The sequence below is a fragment of the Meriones unguiculatus genome, chromosome 8 (assembly GCF_030254825.1).
Source record: "Meriones unguiculatus strain TT.TT164.6M chromosome 8, Bangor_MerUng_6.1, whole genome shotgun sequence".
Lineage (NCBI taxonomy): Eukaryota > Metazoa > Chordata > Mammalia > Rodentia > Muridae > Meriones > Meriones unguiculatus.
Genome location: NC_083356.1, coordinates 101,972,250 through 101,997,898, shown reverse-complemented (window position 1 = coordinate 101,997,898; position 25,649 = coordinate 101,972,250). Strand labels below are relative to the sequence as shown.

At 42.2% G+C, this 25,649-nt stretch overlaps 1 protein-coding gene across 1 annotated transcript in view; it reads left to right on the top strand.

Moving 5' to 3' along the window:
- The first annotated feature begins 889 nt into the window (after positions 1-889).
- Positions 890-25,649, top strand: part of Dpp4 (dipeptidyl peptidase 4) — an 83,155-nt gene continuing 58,395 nt past the window's right edge. Inside the window, exons 1-2 of the mRNA XM_021637079.2 lie at positions 890-1,048; positions 1,506-1,590. Of these exons, the coding sequence (XP_021492754.1) occupies positions 1,043-1,048; positions 1,506-1,590 (91 nt within the window). The 5' untranslated portion in view covers positions 890-1,042. The remainder of the gene's footprint in view (positions 1,049-1,505; positions 1,591-25,649) is intronic.

Below are 25,649 nucleotides of genomic sequence, written 5' to 3'. Positions count from 1 at the left end.
TTAGGCTCCCTCTTCAGCTCCAGCTTACAGCTCAAGTCTTCTTTTCCTTTCTTTATTTTTTGTTTTATTTTTTTTTCTTTTTGTTTGTTTGTTTTCAAAACAGGGTTTGTCTGTGTGGCCTTGGCTGTCCTTGACTAGCTTTTTAGACCGGGCTGGCCTGGAACTCACAGAGATCTGCCTGCCTAAGGTCAAGTGCAGCGTCCTGCCCTCTTGACTTAAAACTCCAAAACTCGGTGGCTGAGTGACTTCATGTCGCTGTGACTAATCCTCCTCGTAAAATAACACAATAAATGCATGGAGAAGTGCTTAAAGTAATTGTCACAGAAGAAGTGGTAGTGATTGATTGATTGATTTATCTATCTATCTATCTATCTATCTATCTATCTATTTATTTATTTATTTATTGTGTCTCGATGGGAAGAGAAGCCCTCAAAATAACTGGAAACTCCCTGGGGAGGGTTATTCGGCCTGAGGTGTCATTCAAAAGTGAACAATCACCCTCTCTCTCCCTTTGCCAGCCAGATAGCACGGGACACTCAACCCCTGCCCTCTGCAGGACATACCCCTCAAGGAAAGAGACAGAGAACTGGCAGTTAGTTTCGGTGTTGAGCTGTGGGTGAATATGCCAAACTCCATGCCCTCTTGGACCTCTTGGACCTCAGCTCCCTCGCTAGCCCACGGAAGGGAGCAGCAGTTAAACCCCAATGTGCAGTGTCCCTTTCAGCAAAGGGGGATCTCTGTCCCCCGGTGGGTGCCCTCCACTCCCTGGGGGGTGGGAGGGCTGAGTGCCACTTCCTGGCTCGCCTTGGGGGGTGGGTGGGGACCTCCGTGCTCCGTCCGCTGCCCCGCAACCCACACTGCCCATTGAAGCCTTTACACCGAGCCCGCCTGGCGCTAACTAATGTTTAACTCGGGCCGAAACTTGGAGGCGAGTTCAGGGTGAGTGCGCGCAGAGCGGCGGCGGCGCAGGACGTCCGTCTCCGCGCGGTGACTTCTGCCTGCCTCCGAGCCTCGGCGCTCAGTTCCGACGAGCCGCCCGACCATGAAGGTGAGTGCCCTCCGCGCCGCTCCTCCCCGGCCCCGGGCTCGGGCTGTGGGCGCTGTTTCGCCAAACTCTCCGCAAACTGCCCCAGATTTCCCGGAGGCCACCAGGAGCTGCCATTAGGCGGAAGCCAAGGGACCACCCTAACAGGTGAAGGAGCGTCCCGTCCCGCTCTTAGATCTTTGCAGTATCCGACTGGGACCCGGACACTGAGGCTGGGAGGTTCGGGAGTCACCTGTGGAGCGCGCGCGGCGCCCTCATTTGGCTTCAAACGGGTGGGTGGGAGGAAAGAAACCAACAAGATCACGAGATCATTCCCGGGGCCAAAATTCAAGGGCTCCTGCCCGAGTGAACCCCAAACTCCGCCAGTCTACTGGTGCACCTGCAACCCCCTCTGCCTCTGAAGCGACCTAGGAGGGACAAAGGCTTCGCTCTAATTGTTTGCAATCTGACCCGCTTGCAGACACTGTGGAAGGTTCTCCTGGGACTGCTTGGTGTCGCCGCGCTTGTCACCGTCATCACCGTGCCAGTGGTTCTGCTGAACAAAGGTAGAACCTTGCAACATCTTAAAAAGCTAGGGAGGTCGGACGCCAGGTCAGGTGGCCTGTGATCGCGCACAGTGTGGGCTTAGTTTATTGGGGACCTGGAACAACGTGCTGGGTATGGCTGTAAAGTCTGACAAGACTCCAAATGTGTCCGCTGCTTCTGGGGGCTCCAGGGTTCAGGCCCTGAGGCTTCCTCAGGCCTTGTTGTGTATGACAAATACACACTTCCTGAAACTGGGTGAGGGGCGCGGTTTCTTTTTATTAAGTGTAATTACAAAAATCTTAACTTCAGATTGATTTTAGAACGTTGTGATTGCAGCGCTTCCGAGGAAATGAGGTAGCTTTTGAAGATCCAAAACATAGCGATGGGACTATCTTAAGTGGAAGACTGGGAAATGAGAAAGCAGAGAGAGAGAGAGAGAGAGAGAGAGAGACAGAGACAGAGACAGAGACAGAGACAGAGACAGAGAGACAGAGATGAGAGACAGAGATGAAATCCAGAGATTTCTCCTTCAGGCACGATGAGAATTCATCAGTTGGAAGATTCAGTTGTAGAGAAGGAATTATTTGACCATTTTAGAAATATTGCAGCACTAAATTGCCACGGTGCATGACATAGTGACCTGGAATTAGTCAGCTTTTACCGGGTTGTTTCACTGCAAGCTACCTGTACCCATTTTCAGCTTGCCAGGGTGTTCCAGCTTGGCCCCAGCTTTTGGTACAAAACAGATAATGGAATGCCCTCAATTGGATGCAAGCAAGAATAACTAATCTGGGTCTCCCTCGGCTCCTCGTCTCTTGTGAACCACTGTTATGATTTTATGTCTTATGTATCTGTGATGTTTTTATGTAGTATGCAGTAATTACACATTACATATTGGGCACATTCTACATCAGTTCCCACTTTAGCCAGCCTCTCCAGGTGCAGATGTAGGCAGATGGTCCTAGGAAGATTTCAAGGCAACAACTGAGAAGTAGCATGTAGAGCTTTCAGAAACATTCAGTCTCATAATGGAGCAAAGGTACCAAAAGTTAATCATTGAACCCACTGATGATGATATTAAGGTATCAATGGTTATTGCTGTTAGACGGATAGTCCTGGCGTCCAAGAACTAAGGAGGATCAGAGGTTCAAGGCCACCCTCAGCTACAGAAGAAATTGAAGGCCAGCCTTGAAGACATGAGGCCCTATCTCAAAGTACATAAGAATAAAAATCAAATAACATTCAAAAATCCATGTGAGAAAAGATGAGCCATATCTAAAATCAAACAATCTCAAAGTATAGCCTCAGATAACCTATTTTTTTCTGCACCAAAACATGGAGACATTACAGCATCCCAGGAAAAATTGTAACCCCAGAACTCCCTTAAGGGAAGCCTGTGAGATTATGGCCTGTGGATAAGCCCACTTGAGATGGACAAAGAGTAATCTTGGGGTCCAAGTCATGAACTTGCCTTCCAAATGGCTTGCTCAAATGACTGTTAACTATAAAGATTCTTCTACTTTGTTGCATAGACTGTGCATACTCGGGAGGGCCTACTTTGCCCTTTTGCATGAACGGCACCCATTCTCTTCTTTAAACAAAACATCAAGGATGTTCTTCTGCAGAGGACTTCCTGAAATACCCACGTGTCTACTTTCCCTGACTCTTTTTTAAAATTAATTATTTTTAATTACAGTTTATTCATTTTGTATCCCAGCTGTAGCCCTCTACCTCATCCCTCCCAATCCCACCTTCCCTCCCTCATCTGCTCCCATACCCCTCATCCAGTCCACTGATAGGGGAGGTCCTCCTCCCCTTCCATCTGACCCTAGTCTATCAGGTCTCCTCAGGACTGGCTGCATTGTCTTCCTCTGTGGCCTGGTGAGGCTGCTCTGCCCCTCAGGAGGAGGTGATCAAAGAGCTAGCTACTGAGTTCCCCTCCTTACTAGGGAACGCTCTTGGACACTGAACTGCCATGGGATACATCTGTGCTGGGATTCTAGGTTATTTCCATGTGTGGTCCTTGGTTGGAGTATCAGTCTCAGAAAAGTCCCCCTGTACCCAGATTTTTCTCTCTGTTGGGCCGCTTATGGAGCTCCTGTCCCTTCCAAGTCTTACTGTCTCCCCCTTCTTTCATAAGACTCCCTGCATTTGCCCAAAGTTTGGCTATGAGTCTCAACATCTGCTTTGATACCCTGCTGGGCAGAGTCTTTCAGAGGTCCTCTGTGGGTAGGCTCCTGTCCTGTCCTGTGTTCTCCCTCTTCCAATGTCTGTCCCATTTGCCTTTCTGAATGAGGATTGATCATCTTACCCAGGGTCCTTCTTCTTGCTTAGCTTCTTTAAGTGTACAGATTTTAGTATGTTTATCCTATATTATATTTCTAATGTCCAGTTATAAGTGTCACTGACTGTTAGGATTTAAGCTAGAGAGGCCTGAGCACAACGCCCTAAGGACCCAAAGAAGATCCCTTAGGAAATCTGGGAAAACTTGAAGAGTTAGAAAAAAATGACTGACTTGTGTGGCAACACACACAACAATCATATTCTGTTTCCCGGGATTCTGAAGTTCTAGGGGCCAGGGAAGGGAGCTTTAACCCACAGGTGATGAAACGCTATGGGAAATTATATATCTTTAGAGTTATGTATTTGAATTCATGTATATGAGTGTTTGCCTGCTCCAGGTACCGCTTGAACAGCTGGTGCCATTGGAAGTTAGAAGGTAGTGATTGCCTGGAACTAGAGTCACAGATGCTTGTGAGCCCTCAGGAGTGTGCTGGGAATTAAACCCTGGCCCTCTCCAAGAGCAACAAGCACTCTTTCCCACAGTCAAACCATCCCTCCGGTCCCCTCCTCCTTTAAAATGCTTGTATGGGAGAATTTTGAGCATGCCTGGACACTTGGGCTTGATAGTGGGAAGAAGCAAATGTCCTCAAACAAGTTGCAGTTCGCGATTTGGAAATGGGAAGCTACTCAGATGTGATTGGCTATCCTGTTGCACTGGTTAACCTTAAGAAGGCGTGGGGGAGGGTAGCAGAGACTGTCTCCTGAGAACCTGCTAGAAACCTGGTTTCCTGGCAGCTTGTTTACCATTACATTGTTCTTTCTTTTTAACTTGTGAATTCTTCTGGGTGTTTAGAGAGAAAATGAAAGTCATCCTGTTTTAACTCTTACCTTATCTTAAGAGGAAGAGATGACAGCCCAGGCTGGTAGCATTTCCACTAAGTCAGCAATACCTTTCCTGGGCGGTGGCACTCAGTAAGGGATTCTTACAAGGGCTGAGCTACATCCTGATCAGCTGATGAGATGCCTGCCTGCCCCACCCCCTGTCCAAGGCTTAACATCACACTAGCTCTGGCAAGGAAAACTCAGGGTAAGAGGAGTGTAAAGAAAGAGAGAAAGGAGAATTAAAGGGGAGAGGAGGAAGAGAGGGGAGGGAGATTTCGTTGAAAACAAAAGAGGCCTAGACGATGTGCAAAGCAAAGAACTGAAGAGCTAAAAGGAAGGGGAAGAAAAGAGCACACCCATGTTCTTCCCCTGAGAGGCCAGTTTAAGACAAGGTCAAGCGTTTCCATATGAAATGCTGATGACAACAGAGCCAGATGCACTGAACACAACAGGATGGACTTGGGAGGAGAGCCCTCAGAGCATTGTCTTATTTGTAAAGATAAAAAGCTTTCCGAAGCTGGAAGTTAACTGAGAATCTTGTCCCCTAGGAGAAAAAGAAAATCTCCCCCACTTGGTATATGTGTAATGTATGTAAAGCTTCTTCTTAAACTTTCACGTATCTTTTTAGAAACATGTTATGTTTCATTTCCCTGGGAATTATCAGTGAACCGTATTAACAGATGTTAACTGTCAGAACAGTCAAGTGGGAATGAAGCTCTCTCATTCAGAGTGTGTGATTATTTCACCTTAGAGTATGATATTTGGAATATTTGGTTGCCAAATAGTTTTCTTATTTAGTTTAATTATGGAATAGGCGTATCCTTCTTTCTGTGTTCCTTTTTCTGCTCCATGGTAAATTTTCTCAATACCTTCCTTAATTCATAAGAAACTTGATTTTTCACCCACCCTCAGTACTAAAAGAAAACCCAGATATGAGGAGAAAGGAATCACCAGGAAGAGAAAGATAAGATCTATAACATTTGCCTGAGAAAGTCTAGGATCCATTCCCAGTTGAAAGAACAGAAACGAACCTGAATGAAAGCTTTGTATATGTCAGAGCGCAATTTCTGAATGGCCTGCAGTGTAGGAGTTCAGTTTACTGTTGTCAACCTCCTGTCATCAGTCATTGGTCTTCTTCTGGCCAGCAATTTGGGCTTTCGTTCCCCTAGCTATATAACACATGCCTTAACGTTCTTTGCCTTGGAAATCTTTTCCTCTTCTCTCAAAAGGGATCAGAGACAGAGAAAGAGGAGGTTGTTTGCCTGGTTAATAGTCAAAGAATAACAACTTAAAGGGACTGAAGGTTGACTCTATGCTTTTAATGTTGAGTATTGAAGCCCCAGGGGAAGGTAGCTTATAATAACACAGAAGTAGCTTGCTTTTCGGGCAAGAAGGCATGCAATGATGAAATTATAGTCTGAAAGGATTCATTCTGTGCCTTGTATTGGGGCTGAGGACTTCCACATATTTATTTAATCCTTAAGACAACTCTTGGAGACAGTGCTATTATCATTTCAACATGAAAAAAAAAAAAACAGGAGGGGTTTACTTCTTCATGGTTGTAGAACAAATGTCTCCAAAGCTGAGGCAACAAGCATCATCTCCTGAACTATGGGTGAGGAATTTGGGTGTGGATTACCTTGGGATTCTCTCTTAAGCTTGTCACCTGAAAGATTAGTTGGTGATGGCAGATCCCATGCAAGGCCACTCACTTAGTTTTTAGCTACAGACCTAACTTTCCCTGATGTGAGCCTCTTACATCAGCCAGGCGGATGCATTCTCTTGAAGGAATCACGAGAAGGGCTAAGCAGGAAGGCCTGGTGCCTGTCATGATTTGGCTTCAGAAGTCACCACAGCATCAATCCCGGTGTTTGGTATTAGCAGTTCAGAACAACCCGATATGACAAGGGTGCCTGACAAACACCTGAAGGTGCGTATCACTCAACCATCTTGGAGAAAACTTTCTCAGCGTTCTATAGAGTAGAGATTCACACAGACCACGTGACTCTAGCTGATACTTACTTGATACTGTTAAACCCCACTGTTATTTTGTTAGCTTGTGATCAAGTATAAACTCAGCTGGGTCTTATTAGCATAATTTTTACAGCTTCTAATTTACATAGCTATAACATAACGTCACGGCTGTTAATCTCCGTATCCTAAATGTTATGAGGAAAATATCCTGCTCCAGAGGCCTCTATTCCTATATATATGCAGGCAACAAGCTTCAGAATTAACATTCCAGGCTTCCCCACCCCCTTCACCCTATGCAGTGCTGGAGAATCCTGCAGGATTAAATTAAGGAACTCCTGAGCTCTGAGCGCAAGCTCTAACCACTGTGATACCCCCAGGGCAGCGTCTGTGTTTTCAAATGGTCTTATTGACAGTGAGAATAGGCATGAATAGAGAGTCACAGTTCCACCTACAATAACCTGAACTGTTCCTTTCAAAGACCTCCATTCACTCAGGTGAAGCAGAGATTCTTGACTTCATCCCAGAAAAGAATTTCAGAATTTATCAAGTACTCTAAGCCAGAATCCCAAGGCCATCTACATCTAAATTCCACACCCCCAGGCTAGGAGATACTGCCTGTTGCCTCAAGCATTTGTCATCTAATCCTTAAGACAACTCTTGAAGAAATTACTGTTTTCATTTCCATTTGGAAAAAAAATAAAAAGTTACTCCTTCATTGTCTCAGAACAAATTTCTCCAAAGCTTGAAGTACACCCCATTGTAGGTGTAAGCTTCTCAAGAGAGAAGCTGGGCTAAGTGTCTACAGTAGCCTTAAAGAAGATTTTGATGCTTCCAGAAGCTGCATCTCAAAGGGTTGCTAAGGAACTCAATGAGATCAGAGGGTTGTTACCAGTGGATAAAATAAAACCCAGTGCCCAAGGCTACACAGGGAGCTAAAATGTTTGTAGGCTCATTTGTAAAGTATGCAGAAAACTGTAGGTTTTCACAAGAGTTAAAGATCATTTTGAAAACTACATATGCTCAGGATTTGAACATGGTTCATGGCTATTTAAAGGAATCTTTGAAAGGCTCTATATAAAATGAATATCTCCATGTAGACAACCTTTTCAGTAAGTTATGTTAACTGTCTTCTTGGCTCTCAGCTGGCGAGTCCTCAGCAGACTCCTGTGTGTGTGGAGGATTAGAAGGGGGCTCTTTTCCTTCTTGTGTCTCTTTAATTGTCCCTGTTTTTCACTCCTGTCTCATTAAGTAGTTTTAGTCATGACAGCTCATTCCAATTTATCACCATAACGCTCTATCTGCTTTGTTTCTGATTCAAGTTATGGTATTCCTTCTAATCTTCACAAAATAGTTGATTTTAGAGACGTTTATATCTTATCATTTTAAAGTTGGAGACACTATGGTATGGAAAGCTTGCAAGGAAGTCCTAGACGTTGGGATCCCAAACCTTTGCTTTATAGCCTCCCTGAGTCCACCTGTTGGTTCTCAGAAATAACTGATTAGAAGAAATGCCTTGATTATGATTGCGTTGGTCAGGGCACAATGGACAGGAAAACAAATAAACCAATATACCATGCTGTCCAATTCAGGAGCCACTAAACTAAAATAGTGAAAATACAGAAAGAGTGATAAAGGGAGAAAACTATCGGAAGAAATAAAAATGAATGAGAGAGATTCAGTAGCTCTGTGTCTGGCCATCCCTTTGCTGCTCTGTCCAATCATCTGTGGATTTACACCAGTTTTGAGACCTATTGCTGAAGCCCGGAATCATAGTTCTAGTTTTGGTTTCCTCTGCTTGACTCCAAGAGCACCTTGGAAGAGACACCATTTCTTGCCATGTCAAGGTTACTTACTGTAGCTTGCTGATTTCTAGAACAGCTCTCTGAAAAGTATTGCACGCTGAATTAATAAAGTGATTGGCTCTCGCGTTCCTTCTCATGAATACTGGTTCTGTGGTTTTATCGGTACAATGCTGAACAATGCTCATTGTCAGTAAATCCTTCATTCTGAGCCCTCATGCTCATTCATTTTGTAGCTGTGGCTTGAACTTAAGACATCTAAAAGCAGCACTTTGCTTTCAACTACCTTCTTAATATCAGCAAAGTACATGAACAGATGGGAGGTGACAAAAATTAGTGCAACTAGAAAGCCAGTAAAGCACCAGAATCTTTTCTTTTAGGATGAAATGATCCATGAAGAACAATAAAAAGAGGAAGATTTATTCATGCTTTAAATTTTATGTGCCGAGAAACTGCATTGCTGTACTTAATCCTCAATAGTGTAATCATGTGTTAAATATATGATATATAATATATAGTGTATATACACATAAACTACAATAAATATATGCTTATGTAAAAAAGAAAAAAAAGCTGGTCATCATGCTTTGATGACCACCAGTTTTTCAGAATTAATGTTTAATCATTGCTTTATGGCAGAATGCAATCCTTTCATTCTTGTAAACCAATAACTTGTAAATATTCCCACCTTTAGTCTTCACAGCTCCATTTTGACCTCTGGGAGAAAGTGGCCTTTTAATTTGAGAATAACTAGAAACCACAAAATTAGCACTTCTGAGCTGTTTCATTCATTTCCAAGAATAGGGTTTTCTATTTTATGTTGTACTTTAAAGGAGTTGTTTTATATGAAGGTTCTCTAAAGCTTCTACAGACCCATCTCGCTGAGTGTACATATTTCTTAAGTATTTGGTTCACTGTATGAAAAAAAAAAATAGATCCATGAGTGTATATTATGTAATTTACCCATCTTAGGCTTGAAAAAAAAAGAAAAGAAAGAAAGAAAAGAAAAATGAAAACAAACAAACAAAAAAAAAAAAAAGAAAAGAAAAAGTAACTTAAGGCAGGACCAAAACCTGTAGTGATCTTGTTTCTAGTTTTCTGGAAGTCATGGTGGTTCAGGAAGGAAGGATGAGAAAAGGAAAGAACATGAATGTGGGACCACTACATGCCTTCCCTGACTTCACCTTCTCCAATTTGAGTTAGCTCGTCCCTGTTCAGGCCCACCTTACTTAAACCCAGTACACTTCTCATGGGTGAGTCTGATATTTTTATATTTATTTATTTATTTAATCCATATAATTACTTCAAGCGTGAGAATTAACACTTCTTAAAGGCTAAATTCTTAGAGTAACCAAGGCAGTATTTGTCAACTTAACACTTTTTTTTTTTTTTTTTAATGTCAAGAGTTACTGTGAGTAAAGGGACTACGGTCTCAAGAAATGCACATAAGGACCACCTCCCCTGGGCCTTTAAAGTCTATTGCAGGCACATAACAGGAAAGTGCAGAAATCGATTCAGATGGTAGAAAATGACTATGACAAAAGTAAAATGGGATTAGGAGATGATGGATCCAGAAGGGAGCTTCTCTTTTAGTCCAAGTATGACTTCGAGCCACTGGAGGGTTGAAGTGCATGTATAGCAGGATATTGGCTACACTGAGAAGTATGTCTCAGATTTCTGTGTGCACTGTGTTTCGGGGCAGGGGCTAGTTTGTACAGGTGGGAGGGGAGATATCTGTATCCTGGAGATGAAATAAGCTTGTTTGTTTTAGTGAGCTCTGTTTCAGAGGTAGGACAGTGCAGGAATGTGAAGAATGAAGGGAGAAAGGCAGAGGATTCCTAGAGCCACCAGCTGAGTCTGCTAATCTGCAGAGCTTCCTCTGGCCAATTCCCCTCCCAAAGCCAGACTCTGGGCTTTCTCTGTAACATTCTCCCTGCACAGCTTTGCAAGTCTCCTCTTCAGCAAGTATCATTGGAGCATGTCGTAAATGGTGGTGCTTTGTCCTTAGGAATGTAAAGATGATAGCCATGACCTCTGTCCTCAAAAGGATGATGATATTAAAAGACACCTGAACATTAACTGCAATAAGAGGCCCAAGCCCTCTTCTAGTAAATGATCAAAATGCTATGGGAATAGTGTTCAAAAGCAAAAAGTCAAGTACTGTCCAGGAAAGTTTGTGTAGAAACTAGCCAAGCATGAAAGATTAATGATTACGGGCCTGAATGTAATTCTTCCACTTCCCCAACCCCTGAGCTCACTCCAGGCATGCAGATCACACGGATATGTTCAGTCCCTGGCAATTTACAGCCCCAGGATTCGTTAGGAAGATTATATTAAGAGGGATATTTTTATCTGCAAGAAATCACACTGCCTGACCAGAGCTGTTTGAAATGTAGAATCTCACCACTGTGGCGATAGTTATCAGCATCTTGCATAAACAGGCGTCTACTTTAAGGCAATGCCATGTGTCAGGGCCCAGACCCGACAGCATTCTCAGGGCCCCAGGTCTTCCTGCCTTTCATATCTGTCACCCACACATTGTTTGGCAGTTTTTCTCAAAGGCGTCTTCTGCGAGATCTCTCATGCTCTTCTTCCCGGGTGAGCACAGAAACTTTGGAGCGTCATCTGCCCATGGGGCTCTGTCAGGAAAGGAGGGGAGCCGTTCCTTATCTGTGGCCTATTGTATCAATGGAAAAACTACTAGATATTCCTCACCTGAGGCAGACTTTCCTTACATTTCATTGGATAAAATGTTGTCTCTTCTGTATTTCTAAATTAATTATTAGCAAGGAAAACAGATCATCATTATTGGGCTAGAACGAATAAACATCAGCCTTTCTAGGGCTGAAGAGGAACTTTCTTCTTCACGTCAGGAAGAGGGACCATTTAAGCTCCATGCATCTTGCGATGGCTCTCCTTCCATTAGGAAGATATAAGTTCCCAGCAAAATACAAGCAGCAAACTGGTTCTGTTCTCCAGAGAACTGGATCTTGTGACTGTCTTCCCGTGTTCTTTCCTAACTCCCTGAGTTTATTGTAAGACTGTACTTTGATGTTCCTTTTTTTCCCCCCTTTTTTTGTTTTTATTTTTCAGGGCACGTTGATTGCAGAATTTTCTTTATCTTGGCCTCCAAAGCAATTACAGGCAGGAAAAAACTGAATTTGCAATATGTCAGATACAAATTTGAGACAAGAGAGGAAGTCAGAAACATTTAAAGAAAATTACTATACAGTTTCTCCTATGAGTACATAAAAACTATCACCTTTTATCCAATTTGCAGGCATAAACCTTTAAAAAGCAGTCAATATAAAATGAGCAACTGTTGTCTTCCTTTCTTTCTTCATAATTTTTAGTGTATGGATGTTTTGTCTCCACGCATATCCTTGCACTACGTGCATGCTGTGTTCAAAAAAGTCAGAAGAGGACATCAGATCCCCAGGGACTGGAGTTACAGACGGTTGGGTGCTACCATGTGGGTGCTAGGAATAGAGCATGTGTCCTCTGAAAGAGCAGCCAGTGCTCTTAACTGTAGAGCCTTCTTACCATCCCCTAAATAAACAATATTTTTAAAAACCATAAAAACCAGATCTACAAAATTCACTCAGAAAAACTAAGACTCAAAATAATTAATGGCCATAAAAACAAAATAAACGAATGAAAAGCAAATAAAATAGCCTCGAATCCCTAGAAACTGTGATAGTTTAATATGGGCAATAGAGTGTAGCTGATGTCTCAAATTCTTCAAGTTTTAAGTTTCCTGTGTGTGTGTGTGTGTGTGTGTGTTGATAGGGCATTAACAAGCATAGCAACAATTCTGTCTAAATAGAAATAGTTTGACCACACCAAAGAGAATATCCAGAATGCAAGACAGAGGGACCCTTTGCTCCTTACTCATAACTCACTTGTGGTCTGTTGTGTCAGTGGGAAAACCATATCCTGGTTTGCCCACTCCCTTAATGGAGGATTCCTTGTATGACCCACCCCTCAAACATCAATCAAGCTTCACCCTCCCTGCTATCATAATGAGAAGATCATTCATTCATTTCTTACAAGCCCTTCTATGTTTTTATTCAGGATGCTGGACCAAGTCTCCAATTCCTATCTAAGGCCACACCCTCCATTTTTGTCATGTATCCCATTCCTTTGTGCTTATTTGAAGAAAAAGATTCAACTATTTCTTTGTCTGTAGGATCACTATTTTGCTTATTTCTATTCTATTATAAATATTCCACAATCTTTCACGTCCTCAAAAGAGAACCTCCTACCCCTTTTGTTCTGTCCCTTTACTTAAAAATAACAACCAAAAAAATCACAGTTTTTTGTTAACATCATCTGTTTAGTCATAAAGTAGAAAGTTAGATATCTTAGGCACTGTCTGCTGTTGCTGACTTGGAAGAATTTATGTAGCTAGGAATGCGAGCATTCTCTAAGAGGAGAGGAGCCCTGGCTCCGAGTCAGTAAATAAATGAAAATTCCAGTCTTACAGTCTCAATGAAATGAATCTGACAGCAGTGTGATGAGCATGGGAGCAGATTTTTCCCCAGAGCCTCCAAATTCGAACCTAGGCTAGCCAACCCTTGATCTCACACTCACTATACTCTGAAGAGGAAAAGCCAGCTGTGGCAGGCTGCTCTTGGTGACCTACCAAACTGGACCTGGGGACTGGGTGGTGGGGCTGGTTATTAATCCACTGAGACTGTGGTAATTGGTTCAACAGCAACAGAAAACAAATGCAGTGGTCATATTTAAACATAGGCAAATCATGTCCTTCTTTCCTCAGAACCATTCACGCTGGCTTCCCATCTCCTTAAAAGGAAAACAGCTATTGGCCAGAAAACATGGCCAAATCAGTTGGCCATGAACTCTGACCCCTCTTGTCTGAGCTCCTTACAGTCTGTCTTACTGTAGCTCATCCCACTTACTGCTCTTTCTCCAAAGGTTGTTCCCTGAGTCTGTATGGTGTCCTCTTGTTCACCTTCATATCTCAGCTCAACTGTTCCTTATCCATCAGCCTTTCAAACTCTACTGGTAAAAACAGAAACTTCCTGAAATGAACACTCTTCTTTCCTTTGACATAAGGCCTCCAGAGACAAGTCAATTTTTAGTTGTCTTCAGTTAGCTGCAAGCGTTGAATTCACTCCCACCAGTTCACGAAATCTGCTCTCAGAGTATTCACCAAGGGCAATCACTTGCCCAAATGTTTAGTGAGGTTTAGAAGAAAGTCAGAACCAACCGAAGCCCTTGGAACCAACCACTTTTTCAGTTGTGGCTTGGAGGTTGATTAGTCATGGCACTTTGGTCACAGTTATCCGTATCTTGGTCTTCTTATCTCTAACTCTGGGTAAGACTAAAATAAATAAGAGAGTTAATAAAAATACACAATGCCTGGAAGTATCCAGCACACTAAGAATGCTAGAAGAATTATAAATCTGATTCTGGATGCATTTGCAAAGTGCTTCTGTTTCGCTAGAAACGTAATAACTTTTACCATGTGCCCTATGGTGCTATGAATTTTGCCTGGTATATACTGTAAAAGGGACCATTTCTATGGGACATTTTCCAGTGACTGTTTTTCCTTGTGCTCTGGATTAGGAACATCTGTCCCGAAGAGTAGCTTTGTTAATTATGCTTATAAATATTTCTGGAAAGTTCTTCAGTGAGTCACTATTAGAGTTTTTTTCAGCTTCCCTAAATGATGATATTCTTCCAAATAGCAGCTGATCGTTCCAAGTTTGCCTGATAATACCCTTCAACAATGTCTCTGCTCAAATATTTTCACTTATTTGTCATCCGAGAAACTACCCCGAAACTACCCCCTAGGCTGAATCAATTTGATATGGTCTGTGGTTCATTTATCGTTATACTGTTAAGAAGTTGTGTCCTTCACTTGTGTCTTATCTCTTCAGATTACACTGGCCTACACTGTCAGGAAGCTTAGCAAGGCATAAACACACCCGTTATATTAGTTTAGTCTTTTGTTGTTATGTCTTATTTATTCTCAAGGTAGTTCAAGGGGTGAGAGAGTACCTATAATCAGAATTAAGACTAGTTTTTCCTCTAAAAGGAATAAGCAAGCCTGTGGCCCTTTGTAGCATTAGTTCAGTGTGTGAAGACTCCTGGACCCTCCTTTGCAGCGGCCAAGATGGCTCATAGTCCCACACCTGTGGCTGCATTGTTCCCTCTTGACCCAAATACAGGGTCCTTTTGCCCTCTGCTGCTCTGTAGGACCACGTTCTTACTGTTTCCAGGCTGTCCACATGCCAACCTCAGTTTCTGTTTGCTAAACACAGTCTTGAGAATTGTTTGCTTTATTTTATTGCTCACTGTTTTGAGAATGAGAAATGTCTACACCCTTATTTAACACTCCACATGGGCCACCTGCTTTTGTAAGTAACATTTTATGGAACCATAGTATCATTCATTCATTTCTGGGTTAGCTGCAATGACTTTTGAGTTATAAAGGCTGACTTTGAATAGCTACAACAAAGGCCAGACAACTTAGTGGCCACAAAACCCAAAATATCTCCCACCCAGTCACTCAAGAGAAACTAACGGTGCAACCCCAGATCCAGCTAGATGTTGCAATCTTACAACTGGTATAGAATTCCTTTCTCGTAAGTATCTAGTAAGGTTTCATGATAACCTAGAAGTCACAATAAGTGTTTAAGCAGAGAGATTTAGTATAAAAGTTGGTTTTACAGATGCAAACTGGAGGAGGAGGTTTAAGGAAATGCTGTGCCTAAGGCTTAGGGCACAGACCTCTGAGCTGAGAGCTCTGAGGTGTGTGCTGAGCCTAACTGTTCTGGTTCTTCTGGAAGGCAAGCCAAAACACCCTAAAGAGGAACTCTAAAGGAGGCTGGAAGCTGGATGGGTGCAGCTACTGGCAAGGATCAGCAAGGACTAAGTCAGTCCCTTTTCCTGTCCTCTTGGTCTCTGGCCTTTCTCCTAGTTTTTCTATTAGCAGAAGCTAACAGAAGCTCAGCAAACACCTAGACCTTGGAAATACTACGTAAATCCTCTCAGCATCATAAAGCAAAGAAGTGTGTATCTGGAACAGGATGCCAATACAGAAGATTGAAAAACTGGTGCAAGCTGAGAGAAATGGGCCTGTTGGAGGCCAGTGACAGGCTGGAACCCAATCTCTTATTGACTCTTCTTGGCCGATTCTGCTCTCGATCTCACTGCCACTTGGAAGCCCTACCTTGCTGCTATAGCTACTGCTCCTTGGCTTGGTATTATCTGTGTCATTCAGTATCTGCATATTAAGTGCCTATTGTGTACCAGGCCCTGTCCAAGTATAGTGATGTGTTGTGAATAAATGAAATAAATGCGTGCCCCTCATTGGGCAAACAAGAGGATAAGAGAAATGCATGGTATTAGATGCTGCTAGGACTAAGAAAAAAGTAGAAAGGAGCATGCAACCACTATGTCACCTCCTTTTATCCAAACTCTTTTTACTCTGGTCAATATGAATCACGACTTTGGTTACCTCTCAGAATGAACATTTGAAATCTAATGGATGGTAACATATTTACATTCTTTTCATTCTTTCAGTGTTTGGTCTCAACCACAGGGTCTTACAGAACCCAGGCAAGTGCTTTACCACTGAGCTGGGGCCCCAGGTAGATGCCCATATCCTTTATAAAAGTTTGTTCATCCCAAGGTAGATGTTTAGAGCACTTTGTTCCAGCATTTTGCAAGCCCTGGCTAAAAGTCCATCTTCTTACCAGATGCTGCTTGCTGCTGCTGGGATGACTCCTTTGCTGGGAAGGAAATCTGCTGGCCACGACTATCTCCCAGACTCTAGTATAACCTGAAAGCATCATTCTTTACTTATCCTTCATCTCATTAACTCCTGGGTTTCCTTTCATTCTGCATACTCTTGACCTGTACTCCGGATGCCATGGGTGGTTTTAGGCACGTCAGAGAAAGCAGGTGATGAGCTTGCATATATCCTCGGTGTTTTTCCAATGTAATGGACTCTGGCTATCATACTATCACCATTTGAGAGTACATTATCCATGCTTAGTATCTATATCGGGTGCTTCCAGAGTCTTCTTTTTTTATGCTTAAAATTTCTTCTTTTTCTTTCTTTTTCATTTTTTTTTAATTTTTTTATTTTTTGGTCTTTTTGAGACAGGTTTCCCTTTGTAGCCTTGGCTGTTTTGGATTCATTTTGCGGACCAGGCTGGCCTCAAACTCAGAGATCTGCCTATCTCTGCCTCCCTGAGTGCTGGGGTTACAGGCGTGTGCCACCATGCCTGGCAAGTTTCATGTCTTATGAAAAGAATTGGGTGAGCAAGGGGAGGCCACACAGATTACAAATTGGCAAAGAAACTTTAGGCTTCCTAGAGAGACACCAGGCCACCTAAGTGAGAGAATACTCAAGAGCCCTGGCTAGTGTTTGGGACAACCTTTTTTGGAGTTTTAAGAGAAAGAGATAACTGCTAGGGATTGGGGAGGATTTTTTATATTCTGATGAACAGATCTGTGCTATATAATCTTTTTTCTGCTGAGCATGTTTCTTCCTCTAATGTTTATGATTTTAATCATGTTCACACCTAATTATGACCAGGCATAAGATGTGAGTTGGACATTCTCCCTAAGAGTTCACTCAGAGGATATAAGGTTTTATTTCACATGCTCCAGACCAGTCTGAACTGGGTCAACCTTCTCATTCCCGTGCCCAGATGTATCTAAAGATGTATCAGCATAGAAACTGTCCATGAAAGGGAAACCACCGATGGTTGTTTTGGTCATAAAAATATATTTAATTGTTTTAGAGTGGGGTGCTCAGGCAACTCGGTGTAGGTGGGGATCAGGGTTGCTAGGTGCACTGCTTAAGGGTAGGGTGTGTGTACATCCCAAACCAAGTAGTTACAAGTTTCTAAGCTGTTGTTTATTATTATACGCCTCAGTTGTAAACACAGTGAAATTTAATTGGCTGCTCTTGATGTTGAATTATTGGTCTCAGCGTCACTGCTAGATGCACCAGAAAAGACTTCTTAGTTATCTATCTATCTATCTATCTATCTATCTATCTATCTATCTATCTATCTATCTATCTATCCATCTATCTATCTCTCTATATCTCTCTCTCTATTTATCTGTTTATTTACTCATGCATCCTGACTTCTATAGAACTGCTTGGAACAACACAATAATACACACTTTGCCATATCTCTAGAGTTTCCTAAATAATAATAATAATAATAATAATAATAATAATAATAATAATATAGAGGATGAGAAGTCTAAGTACTTCTCATGATACTAAGTAGAATTTGGTGTCTGATAAGGGCCTGTGTAATGATGTCTCCTCAATAGCAGAAAGGCAGAAGGACACAAGGACATATTAATTCACTTCAGCTTTTTTACAAAGTTCTGATTTCCACAAGAGAGCAGAATGCTCATAACTCAGTCACTTTCCTACAAGCCTTGTCCCTTATCTTGTTCTTTTTTTTGTAAATAGATTCTTTTCTCATACAATATTTCCTGATTACAGTTTCCCCTCCCTCTACTCCTCCTAGCTGATCCCCACCTTCCCTCCTCTCCAGATCCACTCTCTTTCTGCTTCTCATTAGAAAATAATAGGTTTCTAAAAGATAACAGCCAAGCATGACAAAATAAAATATAATAAGATAAAACAAAAACTGTTGCTTAGAAGCTTGACGGCAACCCATCAGAAGGAAAAGAGGAGGCACAGGAATCAGAGACATACTTGTTTATATATTCAGGAGTCCAAGTATTAAGTATTAAGCTGAAAGCTGTAATATACATACATGCATACATACATACATACATACATACACATACATAGAGAGACAGAGACAGAGACAGAGACAGAGACAGAGACAGATACAGATACAGATACAGATACAGATACAGATACAGATACAGATACAGATACAGATACAGATGATACAGACACAGACATAGGTAGATATGGAGAGGACCTGGTACAGACTCGTGCAGGCCCTGTGCCTGCTGCTTCAGTCTCTGTGAGCTTATATGAGCCTTGCTTAGTTGATTTAGAAGGCCTTATTATCCTGATGCCCTACATCCCTTCTGGCTCTTACACTCTTTTTGTTTCCTCTTCTGTGGGGTTCCCTGACCTCTGAGGGTTGGGATTTGCTGGAGATTTAGAGTTATGTGTTCCAAGGACTCTCCCTTCATGTAATGTCTGCAAGCCTGTCTCTTAACACCAAAACAGAAAGTTTTAACTCATGATTTTTGAAGGACATTCAGACCAAAGCATTCCACCACCATAAAATTCATGTCCTTCTCAAACACCAGATACATTCAGAGCTCCTCCTTAGCTCCTGAAGCTAATTCTAGCAACCACTCCAAAGTGCCAAGTGAAGAGCCATATTTAAATCAGGAGTGAAACTCAAGAGAAGGCTCATTCTTAGGTAGGCTTTCTCCAGCTATGACGCTGAAATCAAGTACATCACATGCTTTCAACTACAATGGTAGGACAGAAATGTGATAGGTGTTTCCATTTCAAAAAAGAAAAAAGGGCAAGAAAGGGAATAGGCCCCAGGTAAGGCGAAAACCCAACAGGAAAAGCCTCATTAATTCTTCTGTGTCTTGAGAGAAACATGTGACTCAGCGTTCGCTTTTAGACACACCAGGGCAAGTCTTATACCCCCTGCTAAACACAACCCACCCAGCATCTTTCCTGGGTTGGAGTCTTGTGCCTGTGGCTTCCCCAGCCTGGCACTTCAAACTAATTCCCCCATCCTGGCCCAGTTCTAGAATCTCATGAAGAGACATGAATGAACTTTTTCTTTTTTGCTCTACTAAACTTTGTCCTACTGGGGATTTCTAGAGTATCACCAAGGTAGTAGTTGTCTGTACAGGCCCTCTGGCTTTCTGAAAGAACCTTGAGGCTAGGTGGTAACTGCTATGCCTGCAAAGGCCATGCACTGTGTTTTTCTGTAGAGGTGGTACTGCAGGTATACCACCAAAGGGTATGGCCAGTATCTTCCAAAGTAGCCACTAAACCACCACTAGACCTACCAGAGCCATACATAAGGCAGCAGAAGAACACTCTGTCAGAATTCAGGGAGTATAGATTCAAGGCAACTCCAGGCAGTGAATGCTGAGTTGCTGTGGGCATGCAAGGCTCCTATTTTGGTATGGTTCCTTGTCTTGACATGCCCACGTCTATGATGAAAAGGGCAGGACCAATGCTTTCCAACATGCATTTAAAGTCATTCTTCCAGTCTCTGTGAATAATGCTACGGTTTGTGATCCCTGAACTTCGTGTGTTGAGAATTTAATTCTCAGGGCAGAAGAGCTATCAAGATGGGCCTTACAGCAGATGTGAGGTGATGAGGGCTCCACTCTGGAAAGTGGATTATTGTGTTTGCAGAAGTGGGTATTACGTAAAAGCGGTTACACACACCCTTGCCATGCCTTGTAGACTTTGCTGCCATGCAATGCCTTATGCCTTTCTAGGCAGCAAGGTGCCTAGAAGACATGAACTAAGGAACCTGGACTTCCCAGTCTCCAGAACTATAAGCCAAATAAAATTCCATGGCTCATGCCTTACCCAGAGTGTGGTATTCAGCTGGAGCACCATAACACAGACCAGGGAACACAGCCTTAGGCTCCCTATACATTGAATTTTGTATCAAATAATTAATTGTCCATACCCCAGGAATTCTTTCCAAATATGCCATTTCATCTTTCTGACCTAGTCAAATTGAAGTATTTAAGTTTCTCTTTTGATTCTCAACTCTGACTGTAGCTCATGTCTTTCTTCTTATATTTTACCACAGGCAGTTAGGAGAACCCACAGAATACTATGAGCAGTTTGCTTAGAAATATTGCCAGTCCTTTGATCACTTCCTCCTGGTGGTGGAACATTGCCAGGCCACAGAGGAAGTAGATGCAGGCAATCCTAATAAGACTTGATAGGCTGGAGTCAGATGGTGGGGAGAAGAGCGCTCCCTTTCTCAGAAATAGAGGAAGAGAATGGGGGGGAGAAGGAGGAAGAGTGGGAACCAGGAGGAGATGAGGGAGGGGGCTACAATTAGGATGTAAAGTGAATAATTTATAAAAAATAAATTTAAATTAAAAAGAAATGTCTTCCACCAAAGTAAGATCATAGCTCCTATATTCTGCTTTCCAGAAAGCCTTAGAGCATAGACGCAAAATTCTTTGCCACTTTAAGAAAGGATGGTCTTTCCTCCAGTTTTCAAAAAGATGATCCTCGTTTTTGCCTCAGACCTCATCAAAGTGGTCTGTATCATCCTTATTTCTCCCACCATTTTTACAATAATTACTTAGAATAATTTCAAAGAAGATTTAGAGTTTCTCTGAAGACCTATTCTTTTGGAGCCCTCACTAACATTGTCCTTAGTGCTACAGCATGAAGCTCATTGTGACATGTGCTTCAAAACAGTTTCAGGCTCTACCCATTACCCAGTTCCGATGTTGCTTAGCAAGTCTTCACTTCTCCAGTACCAATCTCTGTATTGGTCATTTTGTGCTGCTATGACAAAATAGCTAACACTGGATAATTGTAAAGAACAGAACTTTGTTTGTCCTATTCCTGGAATCTGGGAGAGTCAAGGCAAAGGGGCTAGCCAGTTCAGCACTAGAGAAGAGATTGCTTTCTTGATGACATCTTCTACCATCGGCATCCTCACATGGTGCCACATGAGGGCCTCATTCCTCCCACCCGTCTTGTAAGGTACTAACTCATTTCTGAGAATGGAACGTCCAGGACATAGTCGCCTCTCTCCATGGCCGCACCTCTTAAAACTGCTGCAGTTGATCCGAGCTGAGCCAGAACAAGGATTTAGTAGTTCCTCAAAGCCAAATGCAACAGGCAAGTCTGTGCTCAAACCTAGGTCCCTGGCTTTCAAAACTGTTCCTCCTTTCTTCTTGTGTTGTAACTCAGGAGAGATGGGAGGTGGCTGTGTGGTCCAGCCTCAGGGTCTGAATAGCCTGTCCATTAATTGCTTCTTCTGTCTTATTAAAAAATTTTTCTTTGTCTGTCAACGTTGCTATTTTACAAGAGTGAATTCTGAAGTAACACCTGTTTTACTTCTTTGTACTCATAGAAACAAACATTACTGTGGAATGTTGACTGGTTGCCATATGGCACCTACAAACTATAACCAGATACCTCTTTTCCCCATTTTTTTTCTTTAAAAAAAAACAACTTTATACATTTGTGAGCTATAAAAGGTATATTTTATACCTTTTATAGCTTTATAAAATATACCTTTTATAGCTTTATATACTCTTTTTAAAGAGTATTTCATTAGATATTTAATTTCCAAAACAGTTTATGTTTGTAATGTAGAAATGTTATAAATCAGATTTTAAGAGTTAAAAAGATAATAATGAGTGAGCATAATCATTTTAAGTGAAATATACTTTACACACAGTGACAAATGGTCAGAATCAAGACTGCAAAACTGTAGTCCCTCTCATCAGTGTTTTATCATCCTGGGATTACTATCTTTCTAGAAGTAATTCTGATCCTGGAGCTAGGATTCACTATACGACCACAATCCTTGGTGAGAATTTATCATCAGGCTGATGCATTCTGAGTGCTGCTATTCTGATTTTGATGAGTGACAAATGGCATTTTCACACGGTTCATCCTTGTTGTTCTAGCCAAGGAAGTAAAGCAGAATACAGCTAAAATTCTAAATGAGAGAGGATTGTATTTCTTTACAAGCTGATGGGCACCACATGATTAACTGCTTTTCTTGGCTGGCACAATGCTTTGAACCAATAAGTCAAATGAACGGCTCGTCCCAGGTCGCACCACGAAAACCGTGGGAGCGGCCAAGAACCGTCATCTGTTGTTGCCTCAGTGCCCTGTCAGGGAGCACGGAGAGAAGAGGAAGGAGAAGCACGAACAGGAGCGTGCCCCGTATGAGCTCAACAGAATAGGTTGTACCTTGGCAGCAAACTGTGAAGCTGATAAAGGTCAAAACTTGGACTTGGCACTCACAGCTCACAGAACTCGCTCGCTTATCTAGATGTTTCCAAACTGTCTTCCCATGTGTCCTGCTTATCAAATGGCAAGACAGAAAATATATATATAAGGAACATTTGTTGTTCTACTTGCTACCGTGTGGCCAGGCACTGGGACTGTTTGTGAATATTTAGAAACTGGTTTGCATTCAGCTTTCTAAGAACAATAATGAACCTAACACAAGGCAAGGCAGGTGTGGGCCCTGCAGGGCCATCGCAGCAGCAAGTCATCCTCCTCATCAGCATTAGATCCACAGGGAATCTCATGAGCAGAAGGGAGCTTGAGTGAGGTATGGGTGAGGGGCTTTAGAAAGCTGTAGGCTGACGAGAGCATGAACTGCTCAGTGCCTGAGGAATGCCGAGAGGCAAGGACTTGGTGGGGCAGGCAGCATGGATGAAATAGTAGCTCACTGGATACAAGGTAATCTCAAGGGAATTTGGACTCATTTATTAATTTTAATTACTAATTATTGATCAATATAATTATTAATTCAAGTTATTAGTATTTTAAATGAGAAAGCCTGGGCAAACAAGTGTCCATAAAATATCATTTAAATCTTTATGGTTGTGAGCCTAGCCTTTAACAGCTGAGCCATGAGTAAAACAGCTGTGTGACCTGTTACCAGAATTCATCCACTTCCTTTTCCCTTTTTACAAAACCAAGAGCCAATGATGTGTGTTCTATAGTGGTGTCTCTTTCATTATATGTGTGTGTGTGTGTGTGTGTGTGTGTGTGTGTGTGTATACATATATACATTTCCTTCCCTCTTATGGGTATATACCTACTCTATGCCAGAAGAGAATAAGATTTTGAATGCCTGTAGTTCATATATTTCAATTTCTATTAATTTGGGAGTATGTTTTGTGGGGCTAGTAGACTAAGAGCTCTTGATAGCGGCATTTGTATCCTCAGTAGCAATTACCAAATAAAACTTGCTTCTTAACTGTTTGAGGTAGGAAAGAATAGCTGGATGGGCACAAACAATTGAGGGCATTAGTGGACAGATCCGGTTGTGTTGCTCTTGATAGCACAATGCTTAACTTCTTGTTTGAAGGAAGCTCAAGGCTGGATTTTACCCATCTGCCATATTTCTGCTCATAAACATCTTCATCTTAGCAACATATGGGAGGACATGCGCTTTGAAATGAAAAACGAGCGGGTTTTCTATGTCTCTTCAACCTATCTAGCACATTTGGTGTAAACAACATCAGTGAAGTAATAAGGCAAATGTAGCCATTTAATCTGTAAAAGCAGAAGGTTTAATGGGCAGAGACATGATATCATCAGGTTAGCTCAAAATGAACCACCATTAAGAAGTTCCTTGGGAAGAACAGTTTGGGCTGTGAGAAAGTAACAAGGAAAGCTCAGCTTTTACTGGAAACCTCTACCACAGTACCAGCCATATCACGAGAGGTTTCCATGTACATGAGAACATTGAGGATGTGGAAAAGGACATCAGGCTCTTTGTTATTAGTCTCTGGGATCAGGAAAACCAGTCTCTTTAGTTTGTGTGGAATAGTTATGTGATGAAATCTTACATCAAGTAATACAACTTCTGCATGCTTCTGTGTGTGTGTGTGTGTGTGTGTGTGTGTGTCTTCCTGTATCTGAGTTGTGCTAGTTGAAGAGAGTTGAAGCAAAACAAAACCAAAACTACCATCACCTCCCAATCCTGCTTTTAAAAAAGCACATGGCCTGGCTGAGAAGACTGCACAGTGAGCATAGAATGATGTCTTTCCCTGCCTCTCACTGCCACAATTCATTTTACAGAGAAACCCCCGTCATTAAAGCTAAGGGTGGCATTGGTGTCTGTGCCACAGGTGTTTAAAAGGCAGGGTTTTTTTTAATTTTATTTTTTTCTTATCAGTTACATTTTATTAACTCTGTATCCCAGCCGCGTCCTGCTCCCTCATTCCCTCCCAATCCCACCCTCCCTCCATCATCTCCAACGTGCCCCTTTCCAAGTCCACTGATTGGGGAGGACCTCCTCCCCATTCATCCGATCCTGTTTTATCAGTTATCTTCAGGACTGGCTGCAAAGCCCTCCTCTGTGGTCTAACAGGACTGCTCCTCCCTTGGGGGGTGGGGAGGTCAAAGAGCCAGTCATTGAGTTCCTGTTAGAAATAGTCCTTGTTCTCCTCACTTTGGGAAATCAATTGGTTACTGAGCTACCACAGGCTACATCTGAGCAGAGGTTCTAGGTTATATCCATATATGGTCCTTGGTTGAATGTCAGTCTCAGAAAAGACCCTGTGCCCAGATATATTTGGTCCTTGTGGAGCTCCTATCCTTTTCCCATCATACTAACTCCCCTTCTTTCATATGATTCCCTGTACTCTGCCGAGGTTTGGTCATGAGTCTTTGTATCTGCTTTGAAAACACTGCTAGTTAGAGACTTTCAGATGTGCTCAGTAGATTCTTGTCATACGTTCAATGCACATCCCATCTGTCTTTCTAAATGAGGATTGATTATCTTACCCCATGTCCGCTCTCTTGATTATCTTTTTTAGGTGTTTAGATTTCATTATGTTTATCATATCTTATAGGTCTATATAAGTGAGTATATACCATGTTTGTCTTTCTCCTTCTGGGATATTTCACTCAGAATGATCTTTTCTAGATCCCACCATTTGACTGCAAATTTCATGATTTCCTCCTTTTTGATTGCTGAGTAGTATTCCATTGTGTAAAAATACCACAATTTCTGTACCCATTCCTCCGTTGATGGACATCTGGGTTGTTTCCAGGTTCTGGCTATTACAAACAAAGCTGCTATAAACATGGTTGAGCAAGTATCCCTTTTGTGTACTTGAGCAAAGTTTGGGTATATACCTAGTAGTGGTATAACTGGGTCTTGAGGAAGCACTATTCCTAATTGTCTTAGAAAGCGCCAGATAGATTTCCAGAGTGGTTGCATTTTACCAGTTTACATTCCTACCAGCAGTGGAGGAGGGTTCCCTTTTCTTCACAACCTCTCCAGTATGTGTTGTCACTTGAGTTTTTCATCTTGGCTATTCTGATGGGTGTAAGGTAAAATCTCAGGGTCGTTTTGATTTGCATTTCCCTGATGGCTAATGAGGTTGAGCATTTCTTTAAGTGTTTCTCTGCCATTCGATATTCCTCTACAGAGAATTCT